The 22,554-nt window shown below is 45.7% G+C and overlaps 1 protein-coding gene across 1 annotated transcript in view; it reads right to left on the reverse strand.

The window, feature by feature from the left end:
- Positions 1–22,554, reverse strand: part of LOC146798639 (neo-calmodulin-like) — a 266,479-nt gene that overhangs the window by 33,221 nt on the left and 210,704 nt on the right. The window contains exons 3-6 of the mRNA XM_085625965.1: positions 17,877–17,983; positions 17,182–17,323; positions 9,511–9,617; positions 8,824–8,959 (exon numbers count right to left, since the gene is read on the reverse strand). Coding sequence (XP_085482091.1) covers positions 8,824–8,959; positions 9,511–9,617; positions 17,182–17,323; positions 17,877–17,983 — 492 coding nt within the window. The remainder of the gene's footprint in view (positions 1–8,823; positions 8,960–9,510; positions 9,618–17,181; positions 17,324–17,876; positions 17,984–22,554) is intronic.

Here is a 22,554-nt window from a genome sequence, read left to right on the forward strand (position 1 = left end):
GCAGTATTAGGATCTATTCCTTCATATTGTAAGTGCCAGGGAAGCCATAGAGAGTATATGGGCTGGGAACTTGACAACTCTAGTTCCCCAGCACCATGATGGCTTCACTGAAACTAGGAGTGTTTGTTACAAAACAACAACGTTTAATAAATCTACATTGATGCCAGTGTGAGATTTATTAAAAACTATGTACTCAGAGGGCACCTCAGAAGCAGACCGTGAAAAACCTACCAAGTGTGGGCACTGACTGACTTTAGGCAGCCTTCGCACACAGGCATGTTTCTGGACCCATGGGTGGAGAGCCTCTGCTCTCTGGGACCAGAAAGAATGCACATCCTGGGCGAGGGGGTTACACCTCATCCCCCAGGATGGGCACGATTCGAGAGGGAAGCTTCAAAGGACTGCAGCCTTTGCAATGTGAACCCTAGCTTCTGCTGCTAGCAGCAGATGGCAGCCCCCGGTTTACACCCCCACTTTGGGTGGGAACACTTAGAAGAACAGGTGGTGTGCATACCTCTGCCAACTCCACCCGTAGGGCGAAGAGGCGAGGTGAACCACATTTTTCAGGCCCCGCCATCTCGAGGATATGGAGAATCCTCCAATCAGGGCTAGGTCTAGGGGACGCGCTATTTGCATCACTACTAATGCCGTGAGGGGAACGGCCGGATCCTTCCTGTGTCCACTGCCTCACTGCCTGCCTTCCACGACCGACGCGGTCACTGCCGTGAGGGTAACGGCATCGTGACCAAACTACGGTTCCCAGGGGCCAGCGCGCAGAGCACGCACCAGGCGCCATTGGAGGGCGCCAGAGCCCCATAAAAACAACGTGCGCCTCCCGCAGCGTGGGACGCGCTATTTGCATCGCTACTAGCGCCGTGAGGGGAACGGCAGGATCCTTCCTGTGTCCTGTGTCCACTGCCTCACTGCCTGCCTTCCACAACCGACACGGTCACTGCCGTGAGGGGAACAGCATCGTGAGCAAACTACGGTTCCCAGCGGCCAGCGCGCCGAACAGGCACCAGGCGCCATTGGAGGGCGCCAGAGCCCCATAAAAACAACGTGCGCCTCCCGCAGCGCGGGACGCGCGTGGGCCAAGGGCAGGCCCGTCCGTGCCCGTCAGGGACCTACAGGGGCCGGGCTGGGCCTACCCTCTAATCTTCTCGCCATGAGCGACTAAGCGGACGGCGCAGTGAGTGGTACTCGGCCTTGGACCTGGACCTGTACTTGCAGAAGTAAGCTTGCGGGAAGTGAGTGTTTTAGTCTCGTACATTGACATTGCTGTCCTGCCACTGTTAAACGTCTAATTATGCCTAAAAGGAAGCTAAAGCACTCAACAACTACTGCTAAGGTTGAGACCAAGTTACCGGGTCAGACTTCTTTATTGTCGTATCTTACAGGGGCTATGGGGGCCATTGAGGAACAGATTAATACAGTGGAGGAAACACTATCGAAGGGTATGTTGGGCGCAGTGAGGGAGGAGGGATGCTTAAACGCCGATACCCCCCAAGAACAATGTAAAAACGATCTACCCCTGGGACATTCAAATGCCTCCATACAGAATATTTCAACCCAGAGTGACCTGAGCGAGCCGGTAGAGGATATACAACCTCCCTTGAAACGCTCCAAAAATCCTGGCAGTCCAGAGAGCACCACTATACATAATTTGAAAGGGAAAGGGGCGGGGAGGCTCAAAAAGATAAGAAAAGGGCACCCCAGATTAAATCACTACCGCAAAAGTTAAACATTGGTAATAACAGAGGGCCTGCAAAGAATTCTACCATGAATGCCCAGCTATTGACTCAATCCTTGGCACTTGATAAAAATCGCTAAAAGCATAGTTGAACTGCACACATATATCAAGAATGCATTGGGGACACTAACTGAGAGAGTGGCAAACTTGGAGGGGTCCTTGACAGCCAAGCATTCTACCTATATCCAGGGGAAAGTAATACAGGCAGAGGAAAATTTGATCTGAACTGGCCCGACAAGTTCGAGTAATATGGTAACCCCAAACATAGCACCCAGGAATGGCACTTCTGTTCCTCTTACCTCTGGATATAATTTTGTCCTGGGTGCCCAAAATGTATCCTCCGAATCTACCAATAGAGTGGGAGAGGAAAATAGACTTAAAAACAGTTTGGAGGATCACCATAGGGACTGGAGGACACCCCAGGAAGCTCAAACTCGCACCTGTCATGAACTACCTCCTGAAGCCACACCTTATGTGGTGATACTGGCCAACGTTCCAGTTTTAAGGTCACTGGAACCAGAATCCTGGCAAGAACTCCGTAATAAATCCCTCCATTGGTTAGGAAGGCACACTGGTCTCACGGATGTGCTATTCAGGCATTTTAAAATGGCAAGACGGGTTGCATGGGTGGGTAAAGAAGGAAAAAAGTTTCAGGGCGATTGTGTTGTTCTGACGTTTAGCGATCCGAGTGTTTACAATATTAAATAGGTTAGAAAATGCCTTTCCCACTAATAGTGCAATCAAGGTATACCCTTTGGGAGCCTTTTACCCTCCACGTGCAGGCACACATAGCTTAATTGGAATTCATCCAAATATGGCCCTTGACAATAGAAAACATGCAAACATGGACCCTGACAATAGAAGACGCACATGGGACTTGTACAAGGGACAATCGCTATGAACCCCTAACAGGGATGGAAGAACTGGATTGACCCCTTGTTACGACAGAGAGGGCAGAGGCCAAGGGGAACATGGCCATGACTGTGAAGAGCGGGAGCCGCCTATCCAGCACGGTATTAAAAACCTTCTGCACGCATACAGCTGATCCCGTCTCAACTAAAATTATAACTATGGAAGAGGATAGTGGTAACGCTCTTGTAAAAAGTTTACATCTAAAGGGCCAAAATGATCTTAATATCTCATCCACTCAAAGGACAAAAGGAAGAGCAGCATGTAGACAAAATCCTGAAAATACCTGTAAAATATTGACGTGGAATATTGCTGGCCTAGGAACTAAAGTGAAAGATCCCCAGTGGCTAACTTATATTAACCCCTTCGCCGCGGCGGGAATTCCGCCGCGGCGCTGGGGGGTGCGGGGGGGGGCAGCGCGGTGGCGCTGTGCTCATGACGGAGCCGCTCCGTCATGAGCCACGGTTGAGCTGTGCTCATGACGGAACGGTTCCGTCATGACTCCGCCCAGTTGCGTTGTCCCCCCGCACAGGCGGGGAAACAGCGCCGCGTGGGCGGAGCGGCCGCCAACGGGCGTGGCATGACGGAACCGTTCCGTCATGAGCACACGGCAACCGTGGCTCATGACGGAGCGGTTCCGTCATGAGCGGGGAAGGGGTTAATAATTATGCCATCGTCTCCTTACAAGAAACTTGGGCGATAGAAGAGATGCATATTATTAGCTATCAAACTTTTAGTATACCTGCGTGCATTAGTAATCAAGGGCGAAATAAAGGAGGCCTATGCACCTATGTATCTAACTCAGCCGGCATCTCAAACATGAAAGTTAGAGAAACCTCTATATACTATCAAATCTTGTCACTAAAACTACCTGGGCCAAGGGACGTAATCGTAATAAATTTATATAACAACATTCCTAAAGTGCAACAGTTGAATGTTCTATCGAACCTAGGCACTTCCGTAAAAAATTTAGAAGAAAATTCAAAGGGAGATATGCATATCATCTGGTTAGGCGATTTTAATTGTTCTCTGTGTCAGTTTAGTGAACAGGGCATCTGTGGGCTGGGTAACGACAGCAAAGCTGCCCTTTCACACTTTGCTCATACTTCACTGGGTGACCTATTGAATGATATTGCTTTCCAATCTGATCTTGGATATGCAAACGAATCATGTCTGACCCCCACCCCGTTTCAACCTACATACAACGGAAGGGGGTGTAATTCAATCATTGATTTCGTTTTAACATCTAACAGGTACTCCCGTAAAGTACTTTCTTGTAAGACTCTTGATCTCCTCATAAGCGATCATTACCCTATCTGCCTGGATCTCGTACTAAATGGACAGGCAAAAAAAATTGACAGGAATTCTACATACAATAGTGATATATATCTCGCCAGTACAAATGGTTATAGGTTAAATTGGACTAAAGTGGATCCTGAGGCATTCCTCCAAGGTCTGATTAATAACAGCAGAGAGGATATAAATACATGCTTGTCACAGGACAGGGAAGACAAGGACATAATTAATGCTTTTATGAACATTGCAGATGAGGCCAGGAAGCTCCTAACAAGGAAAAAACGCCATGGTAATGAAATTTCCCCGGGCTGGTTCGATAAACAATGCACGAAGGCTCACACTCAATTAAAAAAGGCCTTGCATAACACACCAAGGTGCAGGGACGAAATAAGGAAGTCAAGATCCCTATACCAGCAAGCACAAAAAAAGCATAGGGCATCTCTAAAAAAGGAGCTATGGGCAGCCTTACATGAGGCTTGCATGAATAAAGATAATATTGGCTTCTGGAGAGCGGTTAATGCCCCTTTCTTTGATAACAGAGAGACCGACATTGTAGATATGGCGATCAGTGGCTATATGTGGGTAGACTTCTTCTCGGGTCTCTACGAGGAAGAGCCCCCTGATGATAGAACCCGCGAAACAACCACACATGGAATGGATGTTTTTATGGATTGTTGGCCATTTCCTTTAAATATTAACATTACACTAGAGGAAGTGACAAAGGCTATAATCGATAGTGCCTCTGGAAAAGCACCAGGCCCGGATGGCAGTCCGGTGGATGCCTACAAATCTAATTTAGGCTTGTGGGCTCCACTTTTAACAAATGTACTAATTAGTTGCACCCGCCACGGGCAAATTCCCACTTGGGCAGACGCCATAGTGATACCAATATTTGAGAAAAGGAACAGGAATGAGCCGAAGTGCTATCGCCCAATATCCTTATTGGATGCTTTTATGAAAATAGCAGGCAGGGTCATTTTAAATAAGCTGGAGATGTGGGTCCAAGAGACAGGTGTTTTATCAGTGTTCCAATATGGCTTTAGACCAGGCCTAGGGACGATAGAACAGGTTTTGAACTTGTCCTTGATAATTGATAAATACACCAAAGCTAAGCAGGGTAATCTTTTTCTTACTTTCGTGGATTTAAGCTCCGTGTTTGACTGTGTTAAACATGCCATGCTGTGGGACACCCTTAAACATCTGGACTTGGACCTGTCCCTGTTGTCGTTCATAAGGGAACTATATAGGGGGGCAGGTGCAAGGGTACGGTTGGGGATCAGGGAGAATGCTCAGCCATAAAAAGAGGGGTAAGACAGGGGTGCATTCTTGCCCCCCTACTCTTCTCCCTCTATATAAACAACTTGGGACAGTACCTGAGTGAACTCCAGCATGATTATCCATCTATCAAGGGCATTCCCGTTCCCATCCTACTGTACGCAGATGACGCAGTTATCATGTCACGGACACAGTTGGGCAGGCAAAAGTCAGTTTTTAATTTTGTAACCTATATGTCCGAGCGGGGTTTAAATGTTAATATTACTAAGACCTTTACTATGAGCTGTGAGCCAAAAACGAAAAAGTCACGCGTCGTTTTTATTGATGGCAATAATCTTTCAACTACAGACAAATTTTCATACTTAGGCCTAACTGTGGATAGGGAGGGGCTCCTGGGTAACAGCTACAAATAATAGAAAGCTGGCCAGGATGAGAGCTATGGGAGCTGTCACTAATTTTGCTAAAAATCTAGGTGGGAGACCTGTCCCAGAATTATTGACCATTTACAAATCCAAATGCATCTCAACGGGCACATATGGGGCAGGTATATGGGGCATTGAAAACGTGGACTATTTACAACGTTGTGAAAATTCTTTCCTGCGTTACATATTGGCGGTTCCTAGCTCGACAGCCACCTATTTGTGCCATAGGGAACTTGGCCTAGCATATATTTCTGTCACTATAAAGATTACTCCTCTCTTGTTATGGCATAAAATATGTGTCTTGAGGGAGACGGGCTTCAACAGGGATGTGATAACAGACTGTTTAAAGCTGAACGGGGTGGCAAAACTACCATGGTTTAGTTTTATAAAGAACATGACACAGGCGATTGGCCACCCTGAATACTTTTACAACCCCAGTTGTCTGGAATCCGTCTCCAGGAAATTCCTTAAGACACACTGTATGAAACATCTAGAGAATGATCGCTGGACCATGGAGAGCAAGAAGAAAACTGTTATGGCAAACAATCTGATGTGTACCTCTCTTGGTCTAAAACCCTACCTAATAGTGGTACAAAGCAGCTTTGCTCGTATGCTTCTGGCCCGTTTCCGCAGTGGGTCTTTTTTTAGGTTGGTTACTTTTCTGGAGGCCAATGATTGGACTAAACGTCTTCCAATATGCCCCTGTGACGACACTTCCATCTTGACGACTATGCACTGCACTTTATTTTGTAAATATTATGCTGTCCCAAGGAAAATATTTTTACTGCCTATACTGAGAAGCTGGAAGCTAAAACAATGTAGAATAGCCTTCCTGAAATTACAGATGCTGGAAAATGAACTTGTCATAGCTGCCATCTCCTCTTTTTTAAAAACTATTTTAAGATTTCGAAATACCATGTGAAAAGGAAAAAATTAGCAAATATCTGGCGCGTCACCAACTCTCTGTTTTTAAATATGTATCTTTGTTTTTATAATTGATTGTATTTTTTAGCTGTGCATTGAATACCGTTTAACCTTGAATAATTGTACATATGACTAAATGTGTTTTACTTTGTGCTTTCATGATTTTATGAACTAAAATCGGATAAAGCTATTTTTGATTTGATTTGATCTATGCCCCCTTCCACAGGAGGTTGGCATAATAGTGGGTGCATTCACCCCAGGTAAAGTGCCAATTGGCCCTACCTGCTACTCCCCTAAAACGCCCCTAAATTTATTATTTAGGGGTCTTCCCACAGACCTAGAAACTAGGTCTGCGATGACCTAGAAAGAAAGTAGACATCCCTGTAGAAAAGACTGAAGACAATGACTGCCTTGGCCCCAGCTCTACGGGCCAGTCTCCAGCTTTGACGAACCTGCAACCTGTCCTGCAGCCAGCAACCTCTGAAAATCCTGGGAGGACTGCTGTCGTCGAAAAAAAGACTCCAATCTCCTGTGGACAGCAGATCTGTCCAGAAGAAATCAACTGCAAGGACTCTGGATCCAGCTGGAACTGAAACTCCTGCACACTCTGCACCGACGCCATCAGCCAGAGTCTGAGTGGCTCACCTGCTCAGTGAAATATCCCCAGTGATCCAGACCTCGAATCCAGCATTGGTTGACCTCTCTTGACATCCACGATGGCACCTGCAGTGCGACTTCAGATGTTCCCCCTGACCACGATCGGCTCCGGTAAGACTGACGTCAAAAGGCACCCCTGCACCCGAAACCCCTGGGTCTTGGTGTGCTGAACAGACAGTGCCCCTATGACCATCTACATCACCACTCACCTCTGCTGCCAATCGTCTCCCTTCTGGAACCTCCGGTGCAATGCCTGCAGCCTGTTTGTCAAAAGAAGAATCTCCATTGAAAAGCACTGTGCCCTTGATGCTGAAATTGCACCCTGCACCCGGACATCCCTGTGCTGCTGGTGGTGATGTATGCTTGGTGCTGCTTTGTGGCCCCCCGCTGGTCCTAACCGCCCAAAGTTTGGCCCCTGCAAGCAGTGTGGTTGACCTCTGCACCTGAATCTTGCCTACTGCTAACCTTTGGTCCCAAAGACTGGAACAGTAAGTTGCGTACTAACCTGTTTAACCGCACAATTGTTTTCCTCCATAGGATAACATTGAACTGTTCAAAAATTGCACTGTCAACTTTTAAAACTGAAAAGTATTTTTTATTTAAAAAAGGTACGTATCTTACTGCGAGGATCTTGGTCTGAAGGTACAAACAAAGTTTATTTTTCTAAAATTGGGGTGGATCTCCTTTATGAGTCTTGTGTCCATTATTGGTCAATGTTATGCCATAAATGTCTTACACTCTTCTGTGTTAGGCCTAAGGCTGCTCGCCCACACTACCACTAATAGAGCACTTTGGGCTTTACATTGAGCTATGTACACTTTTGGGGAACCCTTGAACTCTGTGGACGGTATAACCACCCAGTGGCATACCATTCACAGAACCAGCTTCCTACAACAGGTGCCACCACAAAACCTGCATAAAGAGAACAGTTATCATTAAAAACTGAGCAAGCCCTTTTAAGGAGATCCAGATGTTGAACAGGGAAGTGTCACTGCTCCATGCATCCATTATAGAAACAGCTCATACATTTTTTGGGACAGCAGATAATTTAAGATAACAGCATTGCTTGGTTTCTAAACATGCAATAAGGGGATTTAGTTTAGATGATTTACTGATATAATGGTCGCCGAACATCTAACAAAAGGAAAGCAAAGACACTCATAAAATGAAACTCTGTAGAGGTTTAAAAGTAACCTAGCACATCTGATGAGAATGGAGACTATTCCAACCATGCACCGAATCTATGGGGGGGTAACATACAAGCAGAAAAGTTCTTCAAAGCATCCATGGAAACTGCACTTTATGTTCATTAGTGAAAAGAAATGTGATTAAGTCAGGAAAGGGGTAAGAGTGGAAAGGTTTGCAGGTAGCCAACATGTTGCAAGATGACCAGCAGTGCACCCTTCTATTTGTAAGGCAATCTTCATAACAAAATGTATATCACTCACCTCCCCAGACAGAATGCCACAGACTTGACACTTCTCCCATTCCAACAAACCAAAGTCGATACTCCAATTTCAAAGGAAGAGCAGCAATCTTTACAGTTTACCCGTACACCTCTCTTCCTCCCATACATGCTAGGGAACTTACCTTCATTGTTGACCTGTACATCTCCATCAATATCAGCTTCTCGTGTTATCTCATCCACCTCCTCGTCTGTTAGCTTCTCTCCCAGGTTGGTCATCACGTGGCGGAGCTCAGCAGCGCTGATGTACCCATTGCCATCCTAAGGAAGAACAGACATTTGAGAGTTAATCTAGGCATCCTCTTTCTATATACACAGAAAGAAGGCTTTGCTCTCAGAGAGCCTAAAATCAATCAGGACTATCCGTATATGGTGCAAGAATGTTTATGAAAAAGAGTATTCTAAAATCATGCAATGCATCATTTATGTATTTCTGTTTTCCAAGTTGGTAAATACAAATGTTTTGATAGAAGGGCAAATTAGCTTCAAAGAGGAGGGGATCTTTATTCTGTAACTTTAGCTGAGGATTCTTTTTACACTACATCACAGAGGGCAAATCAAAGCTGAAAAGAGAGGTCTGTATGGCTATTGTTTCCCAACATCAGCCCTTACAATCTAAGTGCATGAAGACCACCACTATAACCACCACATGCAGAAGAGGCTAAAGACCAACACATACAGACACTACCAATCAATCCCACCAATCTTCAAAGAGTTATTACCCAAGACAACTCATGAAGATTTATTTTTCAAGAAAACCCCAGGCGCTGATTTCCATCTGAGTAGTTAAAACTCCATATACCGGTCCATACCTTGTCGAACATTCTAAAAGCTTCTCGAATCTCTTCCTCGCTATCTGTGTCCTTCATTTTCCTTGCCATCATAGTTAAGAACTTTGGGAAGTCAATAGTGTCGTTCCCTAGGAAGAAAAGAAGTACACAAAACAGGTGAACAAAAGGGTACAGACAGATATACTAAAAGCAGACCAAACTGCAGGACCCTTAACTGGATCTAGCAGGAGCAGTTGAATTTAAGAATACTTCAGCAACAGTGCACAAGTTCATGGAGTGAACCATTTAAAGAACAACTCAAAAGCCTTTGGCAACAACATGCAATCAAGCGCTTGTACTGGTGTAGATTAATGCCAGCATCTACACAATTCTTATAGTTCAGTTAATGATCAACCAGAGCATGCAAACTGTGGAGTCTAATACCAATATGTAATTTAAGGGTCGCACTAAACTTAGCTGTCACATATTATTGTGGTTAACACTTCACATGATCAAAAGTATTCCTCAAACATCTATGGCATCTGTGATCCCAAATCATTCATCACATCTGTAACATCTATGCTAGGGTGTTTCGCAAGAGTTCTCGCTTCTTCAGGTCAACAATTTTTTGGTGACGAACCAAATTCTAGGAATTTAATCGGAAATTGAAAAACGAAATACCAGATATGAATCTCATAGTTCTAGTTTACAAAATTATTCTAAATCCATGAGATTTACTCCTTTGGTAATTGTGAGAAAGTGGCTCTGTATATACTGTTCCTAAATAGGTACAGGGTGTACAGAGTCCACAGCCCCCAGAGGTTTGGCAGAGGCTAAAGTTAGATATAACCTTACTCTCTAAAGTGGTAGCTTGGTCGAGCAGTAAGGCAGTATCAGAGGACAGTGTAAAGCATTTGTTGCACACACTCAGTCAGCAAATGGTCTCACACACTCAATAACTGAACTCTAGGCCAATGGTTTATATATTAAAAATATATGCTTGTTTTATTTAAGAACCAACAATAGGTATTAAAATATACTTTCTCAGGGTGAGATTCTTTATATAAATACTTTTTCAATACGCAATTGGCTTTTGTAGAAAGTTACAAGGAGTTGCAATAGGCAACACTATTTTAAACACAATGCATTGAGTTCAATGAAAGTTTCAAGTTATTTGCAATAGATTACTTTTAGGATTACTTTTGTGATTCCAGGACTGGATCCTACATTCAGTCCTGGGACAGTACTTAGAAACAAGTGATAAAAGTCGACTTAGTTACTGTTATGATTTTTAGACAATATTTTGCTATTTTAAAAGTTGACACTTAGAAAATATTTCATAGAAAACAGTCAATGATTACCTATGGAAGAAAATTCAAGTTGCAGGTATAGTATGTTCTCGTTACTTTTGTAACCCAGTACTGGGTGCCTAGACTCAGTACTGGGACCTTTATCCAAAACAGGCAAGTAATTACGTTTTCACAATTTATACGATTTTTAAAGAATATTTAAAGTTTGCAGATATCGACAGAAGAAATTTCACACAAAAACAGTCAATGGTTTCCTATGGAAGAAAATTGGGTTACTGGTAAGTACGGTTGTGAATATTTTTCAGAGTCAGCGCTGGGTACCAAGATCCAGCACTGGGAGCTCACTTAATAGCTGGTGAGTATTTTCGTTTTCGTTACTTGGCTGATTTTTGGTGAATATTTTAAGTTTTGAAAAGTCCACACAAAAGAAATTTCAGGAAAAAACAGTCAATGTTACCCTATGGGAAAAAATGAGTTATCGGCTTTAAGGTAAGTACTCGACTGGCAGAGTTAAGGTTCTGGGCATAGACTCAGGGGTCTCCCAGGGTCAGGTAGGTACAGTTGTTACACCCTGAGCGGCACAGGGGCAGCCGGGTGCAGAGAGAGTTAGGCCCAATGTTATCCTACGGGAGGCAGGGGGGCCTTGGTTGGTGGCTGCCGACTAGCAGGCCACACGGCTGTGGGAGCTGGGCTCCTGGTCACTTGCTCAGGGCAAATGGGGAAGTAGATAGGTGCAAAGGTTACACGGCCAGGGCCAGTCGGGCGGCAGGGTACTTTTGAGCCTTCGGGCGCTCAATTGATTTCAATGGGAAAGCTCCGGTTTAGAAAAAGACTGCAAGCTCGGGGAAGAAGATTCTTCAGGTGCCACCACCACTTCGAGAGGTAAGTTGGGTAGTTGGAGGATAGGTAGGTACCCAGGAGTTGGGCACAGGGGGCCATGGGGCGCCGGGGTGCCTTTTGGTGTTGGGAAATCTCACCCTCTGTTGATCGCGGTTGGGGGGGTACCTGGTTCTGAGGCTGCAGGCGTCGTCAGGAGCGTCAAGGAAAGTTCTTGGGTGCCGGACTCGGGGTCACAGTCGCCGTGGGGTCGTCCTCCTGTTCTTTGTTCACTCCAGCACAGGCCAGGCTTGGCGGGTGCAGAGTGTGTAGGGTTTGTGGTTCCGGGCTGATGCGAGAGATTAGAAGCGGATTTTGAGTAGAGCCTCTACTTATGGGAGTCCCAGGTGCTTAGAGCCAAAAGGTAGCCAGGTCCTCCAGGGTTTGTGAGGTTGCTGGCCACAAGAGATGCCGGGTTGGAGCAGGAGCAGGTTCGAGGGTCGACAGGCCGACAGGGCTGGGGCCAAAGCAGTTGGTGTCTTCCTCTTCTTAGCAGCTGCAGGGCAGGTCTTCTTTCTTCTTGCTCTTCTTTGTATTTCGGAATCTGGAATCTGGGGAAGGAAGGTTCAGGGTGCCCCTAAATACTAGATTTAGGGGCGTTACAGGTAGGTGAAGGGCAGGGACCAATGGGTCCCTGTCCTGGGGTGGGTACACCCCCTATCCTGCCTCTCTCCTCTGGGAGGGGGGCAGTAGCCTAGTCCCGATTGGGCAGGGTTTCCCATCTTCAAGATGGCGAGAGGCCGGAGATGTGCTTCATCTCGCCTCCCCCACCTGAGGGGTGGGGTTGGCAGGCTGGCACCTCCCCTGTCCTTATTTGGGGTTTCCGGCCAGGCTTCCCGCCAGAGTGGGAGCTGCCAGTGGCCTGGGGAAGCTCACACGGGCGTCATGCCTTTGAAGCTTCCCCCTACCCATCCTGGGGGAGGAGATCTAGCACCTCGCCCAGGATGTGCATTGTTGCAGGCCCAGGAGAGCAGGGGCTCTCCTACCCAGGGGTCCAGCAACTTGTCTGCTGTGTGGCAGCCTAGGCAGCCTCCCAGACCAGACATGGATTGTAGGTTAGGTGTCAGAGGGCATCTCTAAGATGCCCTCTGGGGTGCTTGGTACATTACATCCCACACTGGCATCAGTGCGGGTTTAATGTGCTGAGAAATTTGATACCAAACCTCAGTCTTCAGTGTTGCCATTATGGTGCTGTGGAGTTAGTGTTTGACGAGCTCTCAGCACCATGTACTCTTAAATGGCAGCACTGCACTTACAATGCCCAGGAATGGACCTGGGTACTGTAGGGGCACAGGGCTCCTGCTCCTGTGCCCACACCACTGGCATAGGGCACCCAGCTAGAGGGGTGGCTGATGTATGCCAGGGCAGTGTAGGTGGTGGGCATGGCACACAGGGATGTGTGCCATGTCGCCTCTTTGTTTTGTCTTGTACCCAGACACTCAGCCTGCAAGGGCAGTGTGTGTGTGTGTGTGTTAGGGTACAGGGCCTCTAAGGGTGGCATATTGAGTGCTGCAGCCGTTAGAGGCCTTCCCTGGTCACAAGACCCTGGGTACCTAGGGTACCATTTACCAGAGGCTGACATGTGGCCAAGGTTTGCCAATTTGGGTTTTAGGTTTTTAAGGAAGGAACATAGGCCCTGGCACCTGATTGGCAGGAGTCCAGGGCACACTCAGTCAAAGTACATTCAGCAAAAAGTGGGGGCATACCATGCAAGAAAGATGGCATTTTCTCACAGTAATGAACATGTTCCCTAACAAAATCTTGGTCTTTAAATTCTCTAGAAATTCCAGATAAGCCAAGTGTTGTAGGTGGAAAGCAAGATGTTTTAATTACCTCATTATTATATATATTGATATACATGTTTGGGCCTGGAAGCAAGACAAATGAATAAAATAAAGCAGATCACATGATGGTTAAACTTATGTTGAATTCTTCATTTCTAGAATAAATTGTCAAATTTCTAACTCTGAAGAGACTCGATAGAGGGAGCAGGTAATCCCTTGAATTTGTCATCAAGCTGCCATTATCAAGACCTAGCATGCCCCACAGCATGTACGGGTTTTGACTGCAGCCCTCACTGCAACTTCATAGAGCATTTACTTCAACCATTTGCACGCCAGTAAGTCTATCTGCTACCCCTTTAAGTTTCTACTTGCATTCCTGCTGCCCAAGTCACTTTGACTTAGTCTACATTCCAGTGTTTCTGCGTGTGGTAGCTTCATGCTATGAGGCCAAGTTTCTATTAACTGCAATGAGTTTGGTACTGTTGCCACAGTCATGAGTATTCCCTACTTCAGTGGGAGCCAGATAGGCGTATTGCATTCCTTCAATGCCTTCAGCTCATTGTCCTTAATTTCCTGGTAACTCAGTCAGACACTGTCTCCCCACCTCCCCCCCACCTCCCCAAAGGAACAACATTGTTGTTCTTCCAAGATTACTTAATCTTACACAGGTGTGAGAAAATGGGGTTCTGTTGCACTTTTTGCCTGGCTTTTGCAGCACCTTTGACTGCAGAGTACTGGGTCCCTGCTGTCCAGGTTCCCAGTACCAGTGTTCTTTCCCTAAAACTGATCCACAACTGGCCCTTCAGGGCCCCTGTAAGGCCCTAGTAAAAGGTACATGGGCACCTAGGGTACTTAGACTGAAGAGGATCCCTAGGAATCTCTTACCTAGGACATGCAGACTGCACTGCTGCATGCCTGGTGGCCAGGTTCAGACAAAACAACAAAGTCAACATGGCACACTGCCTGTGTGCCATGCCAACTAGCACTGCCAAAGATATAGGTAAGTCATCCCTCTAACAGACCTTACCAGCCCTAAGGCAAGGTGAACTATATCACAGGTGTGGGCATATCTGCTTGAGCAGATAGGTCCCTGCAGTATTAGGATCTATTCCTTCATATTGTAAGTGCCAGGGAAGCCATAGAGAGTATATGGGCGTGGAACTTGACAACTCGAGTTCCCCAGCACCATGATGGCTTCACTGAAACTAGGAGTGTTTGTTACAAAACAACAACGTTTAATAAATCTACATTGATGCCAGTGTGAGATTTATTAAAAACTATGTACTCAGAGGGCACCTCAGAAGCAGACCGTGAAAAACCTACCAAGTGTGGGCACTGACTGACTTTAGGCAGCCTTCGCACACAGGCATGTTACTACACCCATGGGTGGAGAGCCTCTGCTCTCTGGGACCAGAAAGAATGCACATCCTGGGCGAGGGTGTTACACCTCATCCCCCAGGATGGGCACGATGCTCGAGAGGGAAGCTTCAAAGGACTGCAGCCTTTGCAATGTGAACCCTAGCTTCTGCTGCTAGCAGCAGATGGCAGCCCCCGGTTTACACCCCCACTTTGGGTGGGAACACTTAGAAGAACAGGTGGTGTGCCCACCTCTGCCAAATCCACCCGTAGGGAGAAGAGGCGAGGTGAACCACATTTTTCAGGCCCCGCCATCTTGAGGATATGGAGAATCCTCCAATCAGGGCTAGGTCTATGCCCCCTTCCACATGAGGGTGGCATAATAGTGGGTGCAGTCACCCCAGGTAAAGTGCCCATTGGCCCTACCTGCTACTCCCCTAAAACGCCCCTAAATTTACTATTTAGGGGTCTTCCCCCAGACCTAGAAACTTGGTCTGTGATGACCTAGAAAGAAAGTAGACATCCCTGCAGAGAAGACTGAAGACGATGACTGCCTTGGCCCCAGCCCTACGGGCCTGACTCCAGCTTTGACGAACCTGCAACCTGTCCTGCAGCCAGCAACCTCTGAAAATCCTGGGAGGACTGCTGCCTTCGAAAAAAAGACTCCAATCTCCTGTGGACAGCAGATCTGTCCAGAAGAAATCAACTGCAAGGACTCTGGATCCAGCTGGAACCGAAACTCCTGCACACTCTGCACCAGCCCGAGTCTGAGTGGCTCACCTGCTCAGTGAAATATCCCCAGCGATCCAGACCTCGAATCCAGCATTGGTTGACCTCTCTTGACATCCACGATGGCACCTGCAGTGCGACTTCAGATGTTCCCCCTGACCACGATCGGCTCCGGTAAGACTGATGTCAAAAGGCACCCCTGCACCCGAAACTCCTGGGTCTTGGTGTGCTGAACCGACAGTGCCCCTATGACCATCTACATCGCTACTCACCTCTGCTGCCAATCGTCTCCCTTCTGGAACCTCCGGTGCAACGCCTGCAGCCTGTTTGTCAAAAGAAGAATCTCCATTGAAAAGCACTGTGCCCTAGATGCTGAAATTGCACCCTGCACCCGGACATCCCTGTGCTGCTGGTGGTGATGTATGCTTGGTGCTGCTTTGTGGCCCCCCCGCTGGTCCTAACCGCCCAAAGTTTGGCCCCTGCAAGCAGTGTGGTTGACCTCTGCACCTAAATCTTGCCTACTGCTAACCTTTGGTCCCAAAGACTGGAACAGTAAGTTGCGTACTAACCTGTTTAACCGCACAATTGTTTTCCTCCAGAGGATAACATTGAACTGTTCAAAAATTGTACTGTCAACTTTTAAAACTGAAAAGTATTTTTTATTTAAAAACGTACGTATCTTACTGCGAGGATCTTGGTCTTAAGGTACAAACAAAGTTTATTTTTCTAAAATTGGGGTGGATCTCTGTTATGAGTTGTGTGTCCATTATTGGTCAATGTTATGCCATAAATGTCTTACACTCCTCTGTGTTAGGCCTAAGGCTGCTCGCCCACACTACCACCAATAGAGCACTTTGGGCTTTACATTGAGCTATGTACACTTTTGGGGAACCCTTGAACTCTGTGGACGGTATAACCACCCAGTGGCATACCATTCACAGAACCAGCTTCCTACAACAGGTGCCACCACAAAACCTGCATAGAGAGAAAAGCTATCATTAAAAACTGAGCAAGCCCTTTTAAGGAGATCCAGATGTTGAACAGGGAAGTGTCACTGCTCCATGCATCCATTATAGACACAGCTCCTAATTTTTTTGGGACAGCAGATCATTTATGATAACAGCATTGCTTGGTTTCTAAACATGCAATATAGGGATTTAGTTTAGATGATTTACTGATATAATGGTCGCCGAACATCTAACAAAAGGAAAGCAAAGACACTCATAAAATGAAACTCTGTGGAGGTTTAAAAGTGACCTAGCACATCTGATGAGAATGGAGACTATTCCAACCATGCACCGAATGTATGGGGGGGGTAACATACAAGCAGAAATGTTCTTCAAAGCATCCATGGAAACTGCACTTTATGTTCATTACGTGAAAAGAAATGTGATTAAGTCAGGAAAGGGGTAAGAGTGGAAAGGTTTGCAGGTAGCCAACATGTTGCAAGATGACCAGCAGTGCACCCTTCTATTTGTAAGGCAATAATCTTCGTAACAAAATGTATATCACTCACCTCCCCAGACAGAATGCCACAGACTTGACACTTCTCCCATTCCAACAAACCAAAGTCGATACTCCAATTTCAAAGGAAGAGCAGCAATCTTTACAGTTTACCCGTACACCTCTCTTCCTCCCATACATGCTAGGGAACTTACCTTCATTGTTGACCTGTACATCTCCATCAATATCAATATCAGCTTCTCGTGTTATCTCATCCACCTCCTCGTCTGTTAGCTTCTCTCCCAGGTTGGTCATCACGTGGCGGAGCTCAGCAGCGCTGATGTACCCATTGCCATCCTAAGGAAGAACAGACATTTGAGAGTTAATCTAGGCATCCTCTTTCTATATACACAGAAAGAAGGCTTTGCTCTCAGAGAGCCTAAAATCAATCAGGACTATCCGTATATGGTGCAAGAATGTTTATGAAAAAGCGTATTCTAAAATCATGCAATGCAACATTTATGTATTTCTGTTTTCCAAGTTGGTAAATACAAATGTTTTGATAGAAGGGCACTATTTACCTTCAAAGAGGAGGGGATCTTTATTCTGTAACTTTAGCTTAGGATTCTTTTTACACTACATCACAGAGGGCAAATCAAAGCTGAAAAGAGAGGTCTGTATGGCTATTGTTTCCCAACATCAGCCCTTACAATCTAAGTGCATGAAGACCACCACTATAACCACCACATGCAGCAGAGGCTAAAGACCCACACGTACAGACACTACCAATCAATCCCACCAATCTTCAAAGAGTTATTACCCAAGACAACTCATGAAGATTTATTTTTCAAGAAAACCCCAGGCGCTGATTTCCATCTGAGCAGTCAAAACTCCATATACCGGTCCATACCTTGTCGAACACTCTAAAAGATTCTCGAATCTCTTCCTCGCTATATGTGTCCTTCATTTTCCTTGCCATCATCGTTAAGAACTTTGGGAAGTCAATAGTGCCATTCCCTAGGAAGAAAAGAAGTACACAAAACAGGTGAACAAAAGGGTACAGACAGATATACTAAAAGCAGACCAAATTGCAGGACCCTTAACTGGGTCTAGCAGGAGCAGTTGAATTTAAGAATACTTCAACAACAGTGCACAAGTTCATGGAGTGAACCATTTAAAGAACAACTCAAAAGCCTTTGGCAACAACATGCAATCAAGTGATTGTACTGGTGTAGATTAATGCCAGCATCTACACAATTCTTATAGTTCAGTTAATGCTCAACCAGAGCAGGCGAACTGTGGAGTCTAATACCAATATGTAATTTAAGGGTCGCACTCAACTTAGCTGTCACATATTATTGTGGTTAACACTTCACATGATCAAAAGTATTCCTCAAACATCTATGGCATCTGTGATCCCAAATCATTCATCACATCTGTAACATCTATGCTAGGGTGTTTCGCAAGAGTTCTCGCTTCTTCAGGTCAACAATTTTTTGGTGACGAACCAAATTCTAGGAATTTAATCGGAAATTGAAAAACGAAATACCAGATATGAATCTCATAGTTCTAGTTTACAAAATTATTCTAAATCCATGAGATTTACTCCTTTTGTAATTGTGAGAAAGTGGCTCTGTATATACTGTTCCTAAATAGGTACAGGGTGTACAGAGTCCACAGCCCCCAGAGGTTTGGCAGAGGCTAAAGTTAGATATAACATTACTCTCTAAAGTGGTAGCTTGGTCGAGCAGTAAGGCAGTATCAGAGGACAATGTAAAGCATTTGTTGCACACACTCAGTCAGCAAATGGTCTCACACACTCAATAACTGAACTCTAGGCCAATGGTTTATATATAAAAAATATATGCTTGTTTTATTTTAGAACCAACAATAGGTATTAAAATATACTTTCTCAGGATGAGATTCTTTATATAAATACTTTTTCAATACGCAATTGGCTTTTGTAGAAAGTTACAAGTGGTTGCAATAGGCAACACTATTTTAAACACAATGCATTAAGTTCAATGAAAGTTTCAAGTTATTTGCAATAGATTACTTTTAGGATTACTTTTATGATTCCAGGACTGGATCCTACATTCAGTCCTGGGACAGTACTTAGAAACAAGTGATAAAAGTCGACTTAATTACTGTTATGATTTTTAGACAATATTTTGCTATTTTAAAAGTTGACACTTAGAAAATATTTCATAGAAAACAGTCAATGATTACCTATGGAAGAAAATTCAAGTTGCAGGTATAGTATGTTCTCGTTACTTTTGTAACCCAGTACTGGGTGCCTAGACTCAGTACTGGGACCTTTATCCAAAACAGGTAAGTAATTACGTTTTCACAATTTATAAAGAATATTTAAAGTTTGCAGAAATCGACAGAAGAAATTTCACACAAAACAGTCAATGGTTTCCTATGGAAGAAAATTGGGTTACTGGTAAGTACGGTTGTGAATATTTTTCAGAGTCAGTGCTGGGTACCAAGATCCAGCACTGGGAGCTCACCTAATAGCTGGTGAGTATTTTCGTTTTCGTTACTCGGCTGATTTTTGGTGAATATTTTAAGGTTTGAAAAGTCCACACTTAAAAGAAATTACAGGAAAAACCAGTCAATGTTACCCTATGGGAAAAAATGAGTTATCGGCTTTAAGGTAAGTATTCGACTGGCAGAGATAAGGTTCTGGGCATAGACTCAGGGGTCTCCCAGGGTCAGGTAGGTACAGTTGTTACACCCTGAGCGGCACTGGGGCAGCCGGGTGCAGAGAGAGTTAGGCCCAATGTTATCCTATGGGAGGCAGGGGGGCCTTGGTTGGTTGCTGCCGACTAGCAGGCCACGCGGCTGTGGGAGCTGGGCTCCTGGTCACTTGCTCAGGGCAAATGGGGAAGTAGATAGGTGCAAAGGTTACACGGCTAGGGCCAGTCGGGCGGCCAGGTGCAGGGTGCTTTTGAGCCTTCGGGCGCTCAATTGATTTCAATGGGAAAGCTCCGGTTTAGAAAAGACTGCAAGCTCGGGGACGAAGATTCTTCAGGTGCCACCACCACTTCGAGAGGTAAGTTGGGTAGTTGGAGGATAGGTGTTACCCAGGAGTTTGGCACAGGGGGCCGTGGGGCGCCGGGTGGCCTTTTGGTATTGGGAAATCTTACCCTCTGTTGATCACAGTTGGAGGGGTACCTGGTTCTGAGGCTGCAGGCGTCTTCAGAAGCGTCGAGGAAAGTTCTTGGGTGCCGGACTCGGGGTCACAGTTGCCGTGGGGTCGTCCTCGTGGTCTGTGTTCACTCCGGCACAGGCCAGGCTTGGCGGGTGCAGAATGTGTAGGGTTCGTGGTTCCGGGCTGATGCCAGGGATTAGAAGCGGATTTTGAGTAGAGCCTCTACTTATGGGAGTCCCAGGTGCTTAGAGCCAAAAGGTAGCCAGGTCCTCCAGGGTTTGTGAGGTTGCTGGCCACAAGAGATGCCGGGTTGGAGCAGGAGCAGGTTCGAGGGTCGACAGGCCGATAGGGCTGGGGCCAAAGCAGTTGGTGTCTTCCTCTTCTTAGCAGCTGCAGGGCAGGTCTTCTTTCTTCTTGCTCTTCTTTGTATTTCGGATTCTGGAATCTGGGGAAGGAAGGTTCAGGGTGCCCCTAAATACTAGATTTAAGGGCGTTACAGGTAGGTGAAGGGCAGGGACCAATGGGTCCCTGTCCTGGGGTGGGTACACCCCCTATCCTGCCTCTCTCCTCTGGGAGGGGGGCAGTAGCCTAGTCCCGATTGGGCAGGGCTTCCCATCTTCAAGATTGCGAGAGCCCGGAGATGTGCTTCATCTCGCCTCCCCCACCTGATGGGTGGGGTTGGCCGGCTGGCACATCCCCTGCCCTTATTTGGGGTTTCCGGCCAGGCTTCCCGACAGAGTGGGGGCTGCCAGTGGCCTGGGGAAGCTCACAGAGGCGTCATGCCTTTGAAGCTTCCCCCTGCCCATTCTGGGGGAGGAGATCTAGCACCTCGCCCAGGATGTGCATTGTTGCAGGCCCAGGAGAGCAGGGGCTCTCCTATCCAGGGGTCCAGCAACTTGTCTGCTGTGTGGCAGCCTAGGCAGCCTCCCAGACCAGACATGGATTGTAGGTAAGGTTTCAGGGGGCATCTCTAAGATGCCCTCTGGGGTGCTTGGTACATTAAATCCCACACTGGCATCAGTGCGGGTTTAATGTGCTGAGAAATTTGATACCAAACCTCAGTCTTCAGTGTTGCCATTATGGTGCTGTGGAGTTAGTGTTTGACGAGCTCTCAGCACCATGTACTCTTAAATGGCAGCACTGCACTTACAGTGCCCAGGAATTGACCTGGGTACTGTAGGGGCACAGGGCTCCTGCTTCTGTGCCCACACCACTGGCATAGGGCACCCAGCTAGAGGGGTGGCTGATGTATGCCAGGGCAGTGTAGGCGGTGGGCAAGGCACACAGGGATGTGTGCCATGTCGCCTTTTTGTTTTGTCTTGTACCCAGACACTCAGCCTGCAAGGGCAGTGTGTGTGTGTGTGTGTTAGGGTACAGGGGCTCTAAGGTTGGCATAATGAGTGCTGCAGCCGTTAGAGGCCTTCCCTGGTCACAAGGCCCTGGGTACCTAGGGTACCATTTACCAGAGGCTGACATGTGGCCAGGGTTTGCCAATTTGGGTTTTAGGTTTTTAGGTTAGGAACATAGGCCCTGGCACCTGATTGGCAGGAGTCCAGGGCACACTCAGTCAAAGTACATTCAGCAAAAAGTGGGGGCATACTATGCAAGAAAGATGGCATTTTCTCACAGTAATGAACATGTTCCCTAACAAAATCTTGGTCTTTAAATTCTCTAGAAATTCCAGATAAGCCAAGTGTTGTAGGTGGAAAGCAAGTTTTTTTAATTACCTCATTATTATATAAATTGATATACATTTTTGGGCCTGGAAGCAAGATAAAAGAATAAAATAAAGCAGATCACATGATGGTGAAACTTATGTTGAATTCTTCATTTCTAGAATAAATTGTTTTGTCAAATTCCTAACTCTGAAGGAACTCGATATAGGGAGCAGGTAATCCCTTGAATTTGTCATCAATCTGCCATTATCAAGATGAATATATGAATATATATATATATATATATATATATATATATATATATATATATATATATATATATATATATATATATATATATATATATATTCACTGAAAAAACCATAGGTTTCACACATGTTATAGTTAGCTGGACATTTTACTGATAAAAAACCAATGAAATTCCCCCGTTATAGTTACTGTAGGCAACTATAACTCACGCGACCGTAATCCTCTGCTGATGCTAATACTGTATTTAGACACTTATTTGCCCATGTCTTCTTCCATTAAATTTTAGCTATACATATATTACAAATATTTTTTTTTCATGAAGACACATATGTCATCAGCAGAGGATTACGGTCGCGTGAGTTATAGTTGCCTACAGTAACTATAACGGGGGAATTTCATTGGTTTTTTATCAGTAAAATGTCCAGCTAACTATAACATGTGTGAAACCTATGGTTTTTTCAGTGAATTTGCAAGGTTTTTTAAATGCTAATTCCTAACTATAACGT

Source organism: Triturus cristatus, chromosome 9, assembly GCF_964204655.1.
Source record: "Triturus cristatus chromosome 9, aTriCri1.1, whole genome shotgun sequence".
NCBI lineage: Eukaryota > Metazoa > Chordata > Amphibia > Caudata > Salamandridae > Triturus > Triturus cristatus.